At 45.5% G+C, this 9,281-nt stretch overlaps 1 protein-coding gene across 1 annotated transcript; it reads right to left on the reverse strand.

Annotated features, from left to right (window-relative positions):
• Nucleotides 1-5,488: 5,488 nt before the first annotated feature.
• On the reverse strand, nt 5,489-8,351 carry LOC148022361 (uncharacterized). The gene is made up of 2 exons (XM_087697981.1): nt 8,017-8,351; nt 5,489-7,933 (listed from the first exon to the last, which is right to left on the reverse strand). The coding sequence occupies exons 1-2, from the start codon at nt 8,103-8,105 to the stop codon at nt 5,992-5,994; spliced, it is 2,031 nt and encodes a 676-aa protein (XP_087554107.1). The 5' UTR covers nt 8,106-8,351; the 3' UTR covers nt 5,489-5,991.
• Between the last annotated feature and the right edge of the window lie 930 nt (nt 8,352-9,281).

Below are 9,281 nucleotides of genomic sequence, written 5' to 3' on the forward strand. Positions count from 1 at the left end.
ACTTTGGGCACTTGTGTATTACTTTTTACTCATGAACATCATCAGACTATCATGGTTGTATTATTTTGTGAGAGCCGGGCTCACTCCCGTGCACATTGTATTTATCACCCGTAGTTGTATTTATCGCACCCGCATGTGTTGCGTGGGTTGCGCACATGTAATTGTGATTAGAATAGTGTAGCCTTGGTCTATTTAGGCTAAGGTTCAAGCATGTTTCAAGGATTGACCGTGGCCTAAAGCCCACTATGTGGGTAGGATGCCCAAAGAGGGTGCAAACCCTAATTCACAGTTGTGGAAACCCTAAACGCAAAAGGGGCGCAAACCCTAACCCTAACCCTAAACGCAAAAGAGGCGCAAACCCTAACCCTAACCCTAATTCTATGTCTATATAAGGGTGGGAGGTCTCAGTTGTATTGACTCCCTTTGGCACATTCATGCTGCGGAAGCTCTATTAGTGCAACCATTTAATCTTTCTATTCTATCATCTTGCTTCCATTGTGTTGAGAGTGACTGAGAGGGAGAGAGTGAGAGGTGTGTTGAGCGAGGGACTGAGGGAAGGTGAAGCTCTTCGTCGTCTTCTTGATTTTCTTGTCGTCTCTACTAGCTCTTCGACTCGTTGGTGTGCTTGGTGGTGGATGCGAAGGAGCGACGGCATCGGATCGTGTTGATCGTGGTCGTGGAACTATCTTCGAGCCTTTGAAAGGTAAGTTAGGTGAGTTCACTACTACTCGAGCTAGTCTTGTGTTCTTGCTTCCTTGGGTTGGAGAGGAGAATGCTTGGTTAGTCAGAGCAGAGCGTGAGAGACAAGGTGAGAGATTGTCGCCAATGTGAGTTGCAGCTTCTGAAAGAATAGAAGTCTGTCCAAAGTCCCGAATGTTGGTGCGTTTGCCTCAACAATAGAACTACTAGGTAATACACGTAATGAATTATGACTAGTTAGTACTGCATTTGGTACCATTCTAGGAACTAAGAAGTATTTTCATCTTGCTACATAAGCAACTTGGATTCTAGACTCTACCCCCTCTACTACAATTATAGCAGCATCAAGATCATTGAGCATGGTATTACTCAAGTGGAGTTGGATGTGAAGTCCGACCCTCTCAGGAAAACTATAATGTGGTAGCAAAAGGAAATGGAATAGTTGCATCCAAGTGCCAAAAGGCCTCACGTAGATTTTGATCATATGTTTTTACACTCTCATTAAACTCTTAATTAGTCTCATATTAAGGGCATGTAGCCAGTATTGCCCACCCTTTTCAAGGGGCAATTCACTATGAAAGAGGTGTAAAGCCCTTTCATATTGGTAATCAAATAAGTGCACTCACATTAGATTGTCCACTATATCCCTTGGGTTCTTGACCTTGCTTAGAGGGACTTGTGCAAGGAGTACATTATGACAACTGGAATATTGCACTGAGAAAGCTAAGTGTCTGCGAAATTGTACATTCAAGTTTTCACTAAATCAAGACTCCTTGCTATAGAAAAGTGTTGCATTTAGGGTGCTTGAATGTAATAAAAGCATTGGTTGAGAAAAGCACACATTTGTTTGTGTACACTCTCATTGTCACAAAACTCTAGAAAAGAATTAATAATATTATGTATATTGTCTGAGACACCTTTGTAAGGAGAACATGGAAAAACAAACTATGACTACATTAAAGGATATAAACAAAGAAAAGTAGGAACCATGCTTGTGGAACAATTTGAGAGAGAGAGAGAGAGAGAGAGAGAGAGAGAGAGAGAGAGAGAGAGAGAGAGAGAGAGACCATGCTGAAACAACCATAGACAAGAGGGATTAATAAATCACCTAAACTACTTAAAGAAATGTGATCCGAGTAAGAGAAGTCTTACAAAAGCAAACTAGAAAGTAATGAACCTAGCAACACGTCTTATAGCTTAAACAAAAACATAGAGCAAAACCTTGGAATGTAAAAGAAAAAGAGAGACCATAGGACTCTAATGGGCCATGCTAGCCATCGAAGGCTAATGGGCCATGCAAAAACACTAGTATGTTGTGTGTAGACTACACTCAATCTTAATGAAATACATTAGAAGACAAATACAAGGGTATCTAAATGTAATAACCTTGACCTTGAACGGCTATGAGTAGCATTGCATGAATGAACCATGATTCCAATGTGCAAACTGTATTTGGTGGTGCACCTAGAAGTTTAAATGTTTACATTCAAAAGGTTGGGTTTGTGGACTAGACCCAAAATACAATGAACTAACACCTCCTATCTATTTGAGGGTCAAACTTATTGCAAAAAAAAGCATGTTTTTTATACTCTTAACAACAAAGGAGTAGACTTCAATATTCTGACCTACGAAGCATGGACTAAGTAGGCCAACCGGAGCTTGCCGACACTAACCTCAATCCCTATGGGAAAATTTGTGTTCTCTCTTAAGAAAATATAGAATCCTCACAATTATCTCGAGACTAAAAGCCACCCATCTTATTCCATATCCTCCCAAACCATGAGGACATGAAAAACAAAGTACCTCTTGGTAGGCCGAACTACCACTCCTAAGATGTGATGATAAGCATGCTGCAACATGAGCATATGCTATCTTCTTTTATTGCTTTCACTTGTCAAGGTTTTTCTTTATCTCATCCCTAATCTTCCATTTCTAGCCATCCAAGCCACTCTAATCTTCTTCCATTTCCTCTTTATCAAGGAACCCAAGCCACTCTAACCCATCGTGTGATAAGCATCATATGCCTTTGAGCAAAGTTGGGCTAGGTGCCTACAAATGCATGTACGTATGTAAGCACTAGAAAACCAATCAATGATGATGACATATGGCTATGGGAGATCAATATGTAGTCTATGTATGATATAATCTTTGTGGGTGGGGCGTCTCCAGTTCTTGACAATGCTATGATGGTATACAACAACTGTATGCAACCTTGTAATGAGCTGGCCAATGGACTTCTTTGTTCAGTGATCATGTACAACATGCCAAGAGGGTTCTCAGGGATGTTGAGCTTGTGAGAACAACTATGAGAAGCTAAGGAGTGGTGATGATGACTGTGTTGACTAAACATGATGCTACATGCCAATTGGTTTGACTCTGCATATGAAGTAGATTGCGACAATAACTCACGCATCATTGCAAGCAATCACTATGTAGAGTTGGGGTCCATACTAGCCATGAAGCGCTCTATCTCATCATTTTTGTAGTGTCACACTATGTCGATAAGTGTAGTAACTAACTATGACAAACTTTCAAGTCACTTTATAATATTATTCCTCACTTCCTTTCCCTTTTCATCTCTCCCTCTCTCCTTCTCTCTTTCTCAGAGTCACAAGCAACCCTCTCATCTCATCTAACTAGTGATTAAGGCATATCATTACAATGATTTGAGGTTTGTTGAATTGGCTCAAATAATTTACCTCATTATATTCAATTATGTAGATTGCATTGTACATAGCTTGCTTGAAATCCAATGTGCAATGGTTAAGGGCTCTAAAGTTTACACTTTACTTCATCTTGGCATAAATCATTACAAATATCCAGACCTATATGTAGCTCTTCTCCTACTACAATCTCCAATTCCTCCTCATTGAGATGCTCATCATTGTCCATCTAAGCAAGATTTTCTTGCTCGCCTCATCTTGGTGAACCCAAATATCATGACTTATCATCTGACTCATCCAGTGGATCGGTATAAAAAATATCATGCATGCAAAACGTTTCATATGATAAAGTTGTGTATAGTCAATTTAGCGCAAAAAAGTAGATGGCAATGAGATCTACAAACTTGCTTGCAATGCTTAGGAATCACAAAGGTGCACTTAGGTCCATCCAAAATTTCATGGAGTCCGGTTCTGCAACTCTAGAAGGTTCTCTTTAATGCTTGGACTTGGGCCCTCCATCACCACTTTGCACCACGAGTCTCTCTCCGCTAGTACGTGACCTATGAGCAAGTAGACCCTCCACTTTGCACCACAAGTCTCTCTCCACTAGTACGTGACCTATGAGCAAGTAGACCCTCCATCACCAATTTACTCCAAGTCTCTCTCCACTAGTATGTGACCTATGAGAAAATTTATACTTTAGCCTGAATTCCACACACCTCTCTCTTGATATCTCATCCCTCCCCATCTCTTACTCAAGTTCACTCTATCTCACTCTCATTCACTTATTCTATTATACACTCAATTTTCCTCTCTCTCTCTCTCTCTCTCTCTCTCTCTCTCTCTCTCTCTCTCTCTCTCTCTCTCTCTCTCTCTCTCTCTCTCTCTCTCTCTCTCTCTCTCTCTCTCTCTGTGTGTCTCTGTGTGTCTCTCTCTCTCTCCAGTTCTTGCATACATTCTACACTAAAATACAACTAGAAATGGTAAAGCAAGCAAACATTAAAAGAAACATAGTAAGCATTAAATTTCTTGTCTTCTTCGTATCTTCCCTCTCCTCTTCTTTCTCTCTTGCATACAATCTACATCAACATTGAAAAATGGTATAAAATAGCTTGCATTGTCATTTTTCCTCCTCCTCTCAAGCTCATATATAACACACACTTTCTCACTCAAACTATAGCTCTCATGAGCATGGAAGCTAGTATGTAAAGCAAAGAAATCCCACCTAGAAGGCATGCCCTCTTTGCAAGAGAGTTTGGAAGAAAGAGAATGTGTGGGGGACAAGCAACCAACCAAAGCAAGAAGCAATGCAAAATGGATAGAGGCAAGGTCCTCTTACCTTGATGCTTTTGTCGCATACACGTTCATCCTCCCTCTCACTACACTTTCATTTGTAGAGTGTGTAGAGAAAATAATAGTTTTGGTTGAAGTATTTTTACTAGGTCAGTATATGCGTTGGAAAATGTGTTGCTACTAATGCCAATATAAGCACCAATATATATCTCTTTATGAACATTAGTATTTGTCACTATATCTATCACAATGTATAGACATATCTTGATGGTTGTATGGACGATTACATCGACAATGGCATTTTTCGCAAATGGTGTTAGAACTTAACATCAAGATACTCCTCATCCATTTTAGAGTGTGAGGTATTTTTAAAAATTGAACAGGTCATCTGAACCATCAACATTGACTAGACATCCACTAGTGTGGAGCATCTCAACCATCGAACTAACATTTGCTTAAAATTTCTAAGGTTAGCCACATCAATAAATTGAAAAGTCATTTACTCTAAACACTATAATGGTTGTGTCATGGTGGACGGTAAATGTTAAGTTGGTGTGCACCATGTAGTGTAGCTACAACCCCCTAAATTTGTCAATAAGTCAAATTTTAAGCTTTTGCGTTATATAGTTTAGAAGGGTTTGCACCACATATATAATGCTTAGGGATTATGGGAAAGATATGGTCAACTAGATGTTACAAGGAAAACTCCAAGCTTTTGCTTCATGTGCTTTAGAAGGGCCTAATGCTCCATGTTTATAATATCGAGTGAATTGGCATGAAGACATACTTAGTCATATAGTAATAAATAGGCCTAAAATAATACCAAGGTAATTGGAATAAACCGATTCTCTCGTATCATCTACAATCAATCGATTCATAGAGCACATACATATATTTTCGAGGAAAATCACTTTAAGGGAGTATTCGTTGGCCTTTTGGTAGCTAAGTTGTTCAACAGTGTTGATTGAACCTGCATAACCATACAATGAGAAAAATGTAGGAAAGCACATTATTTGTGTCCAACGCTTCTCTTCGTAGGAAATATAGCTTTGTTATGGGGAGTACAAACAATGTTCATTTTCCAAGCGATGGTGTTTGTTAGAGTGGCTATTTAGGGCATATGATTATATGATGGTAAAAAGTTTTGAAATAATTTTCCCATCGATAATGTTAGTTAAGTGGTCGCTTAGCCTTGAAATACACGGATATCTTGCTTTTCGAAAAAGAAGACTTTATTTTAAGAAAATTCTCTCTCTCTGCTTTTCTCTCTATCTCGTGTAGAAAAAGAGCGCACTCTCTGTTGGGGGTTGCATGGAAAATGCGAGTGACGGTGGGGTTAAAAGCTGAGGGGGTCCTGGAGGAGCTCTTTGGAGCCCGCGACGACCAGGTCCAGGGTGTCGTGAACGTCGGCGAGCGAGAGCGGCTGCCGGCGGCTGAGGGCCCACGTTTGCGCCAGGGCCACGATGTTGCGGATCTCCCGGCCGTTGAGGGGGTGGCCGTGGGCCACCAGGCTGGCCGGGGCGGCCTGGTCGGGCAGGCCGGCGCGGGCCAGGAGGGATCGCCAGATGAGGAGGCGCTCCGCGTCGTCGAGGTCCGGGTAGCGGATGCACAGCGAGATGCGCGACAGGAAGGCGCCGTCGAAGGCGCGCACGCGGTTGGTGGTGAGGAAGAGCACCCCCCCAAAGTACTCCAGCAGGCGCAGGAACACGCCCGTCATCAGGTTGCGCCGCACGTCCACCCCGTCGCTGCGCCGCTCCAGATAGCCGTCCGCCTCGTCTAGCAACACCACAGCGCGCCACCTCAGCGCCGTGTTCAGCACGTGCCGCAGGCTCGTCTCCAGCTGCCCCGCCTCGCCTCCCAGCTCGAAGGCCGAGATGGCCCACAGCGGCCGGTGCAGGCTCTCCGCCAGCGTCTCCGCTGTCAGCGTCTTCCCCGTCCCCGGCGGCCCGTAGCACAGCACGATGCATCCCTCCCCCTTCTTCGCTATCACGTCCACTGTCTTGTGCTCATCCTCCGCCGTCGACAGATACGTCGACACCAGCCCCCTCAGCATCTCCTTCTGCTTCCCGTTCCGCATCACCAGCTGATCGTACGCCCTGTCGTTGAAGGCTATCTCCTTCAGCCCCTCCACCTCGAAGCACCCCCATTGCTTCAGGCTCAGCGAGAACCCATACACGATCCCCGGCCCCCTCTTCAGCTCCTCCGCGCTCGGCCTCTCCTTCCTCCTCTCCTCGTGCGCCGACACCCCCCGCAGGAGCTCCGGCGGCGGCTTCGCGTTCTCCAACGGACAGTCGGGATTGATCTTGGCGAAGCTCAGCAGATCTACCACCGCCCTGCCGTCGGCGTACCTCCTCCTCAGCTGCCAGCATCCGTTGGGCGCCCTCTCGTAGTAGTTCAGTGACCCCTCATAGTGCATGAATCGGAACGGCTGCTCCATGGCGATGCTGTAGAACAGCTCTCCCGTGCGCAGCCACCGCGCCTCCATGGCATCCTTCTCCTCGGCAGAGAAGAAGGACAAGGGGCAGACATCCAGGTAGCGGAAAGGCACCTCGCCGTCGAATTCCGGGATCTTGTACTCCAGGGTGCAGGTGCGGTAGCTCTGGACATTGTAGTCCATGACCTCGACCTTGACTTTGAAGAAGTTGCCCTCATCGTAGGTGTCGTGGTACTTTGACTTGAGGACGACGCCATGGAAGGGCTGGCCGGAGAGCTTGCAGGCGCGGCGGACGTGCTGGCCCGGGACGAGGAAGGTCCAGAGCATGGGGTAGGAGACGAGGCCAGACTGCTGCATCCAGGAGAACTTGGCGAGGGTGTCCTTGAACTCGCGGCGCAGGAAGCGGAGCAGGTGGCGCGCGTGGAGCCGCTCCTCGGCAGCTGAGGCCGACGTGGCGGCGGCGGCCAACTCATCCCGGACCGCGAACAGGTCCCTGGCCTCGATGGAGGGCTCTTCGCACAGGGCCTCCACCTTGCGCGGCAGGCAGCGGCGCACCAGCGCTATGAGCGGTGGCGACTTGATCTTCACCGACACCTCCGGGTCGTCCTCCTCGTCGTTGATCAGCGACAGCACCTCGAAGGGGCACCGCAGCCCATCCACGGCGGACGCCTTGCCACGTGGGCCCCCCGGCACATCCGCCTCTCTCGTCAGCCACTTGCCCTCGGCGGCGCTGAACCACTTCTCGAAGCATGGCCACTGCCACTCGGGCTCATTCACGTCACCCGGCGGCGTCGAATATCCAGGCAGCAGCTCTGCATCAGCAACGTCTGTGTCGCCGGGGCGCCTGAATCGGACGACAAAGAAACAAGAGAATTAAGCTTTCTACGTATTCTTGTATTGGGCAATGCATGTATTAGTTAACTTTACCTCTCGATCTTCTGGTCGCCGTTAGCATGGCACGGCTCGGCGTCGGCGTGGGCGTCGACTCCGGGGCTTGTGCTGTGAGGAGGAGCCATCGTCGGAATAATCGGCTTGGGATGAATAATTATGCAGGCTGGATGAAGCGAACGAAGAAGAGCCAAAGCCTGCAGATCGCGCGCTGTGCTGCAGTGCAGTGCACGACGTTCCGCGTCTCACACACCCATACTTTATTTATCGAGGACTGCCGGCGTGCTGGTCACGTTAACGTGTCTCCTTGAGCTTCAAGTCCTGGACTGCTTGACCCGTCAGGTATGTCCTTTGACCCTCAAGGTCTAGACACTTTGGCATCGTGACTACTGATACGTATAAGCTCATACATTACATGCTATATGCATGCGTGCACTGTCCCGCTACCAACTTGTTTCCTATCTTACCTGGTAGGCGCGAGATAGGTGGTAGGCGCAGAGGGCATTCCAAAACTTGGGCAGCTTGAATAGAGAAATATAATATATAATATGGAACATATATCCTTCCGTCTATAATTCAAAGCTTTGCCTTCGGATCCAGACCTTACTAGATGGTCTTCTAGCGTATTGGCGCAAGGAGAGATTTAGTATTTAGGAAAGAAAGAAGCGTTTTTAAACAGGGTGATATGTTATTAAAAAGAAAAGAGGCGAATCTTTGAAATGTTGCGCATAGCACGTGCGTCGCGCGCTCTCTCTCTCTCTCTATTCCTTTTTTCTATAGAAACAGAAGTTTGGTATACAAGAAATAAAGAGGGGTTTCTTGTGAAAGGTAATATGATGATGAAAAGGGGAAACATGAGCCTGAGAAAGAGAAGAAAGATAAAATGATAAGAGAGAGAGAGAGAGAGAGAGAGAGAGAGAGAGAGGACATCCTTGGAGGGGCTTCCCACAACAAGTTTCATCACTAAAAAACTTAAATTTTATACCTTCTCATGTAGCATATTTGAAAATTTCCAAAACCCATACATTTCAAGAAACTTTTGCTGAGACACAACAGTTATAAAACTTTTTGGGTTGTTCCATGTCGATGACTTCTTGTACTTAGTGCATTAGCTTTTTTTAGAGGTGGCTTAGTCTATTTTAGAGTGTAGTTTTTCCTTACTACTTCCAAACATTGATTTGACCTTACTATATAGATAATGAACAGTGTGGGAAAGAACTAGAAAAAGTGTGTCATCCCCAAACAATTCTACGTACGTTTCACAATGCTCCATGGAAAGGCATTCTTATGAGACCACAAGAATG

This window comes from Lygodium microphyllum, chromosome 17, assembly GCF_053477565.2.
Source record: "Lygodium microphyllum isolate KBCC chromosome 17, Lygodium_microphyllum_v1.1.10, whole genome shotgun sequence".
NCBI lineage: Eukaryota > Viridiplantae > Streptophyta > Polypodiopsida > Schizaeales > Lygodiaceae > Lygodium > Lygodium microphyllum.

Bases quoted from the DNA above. Each gene is read 5' to 3' on its own strand.
- LOC148022361 (XM_087697981.1), bottom strand. From the start codon at position 8,105: ATGGCTCCTCCTCACAGCACAAGCCCCGGAGTCGACGCCCACGCCGAC. The intron at 7,934-8,016 runs GTAAAGTTAACT...CGTCCGATTCAG, and splicing joins GGCGACCAGAAGATCGAGAG to GCGCCCCGGCGACACAGACG.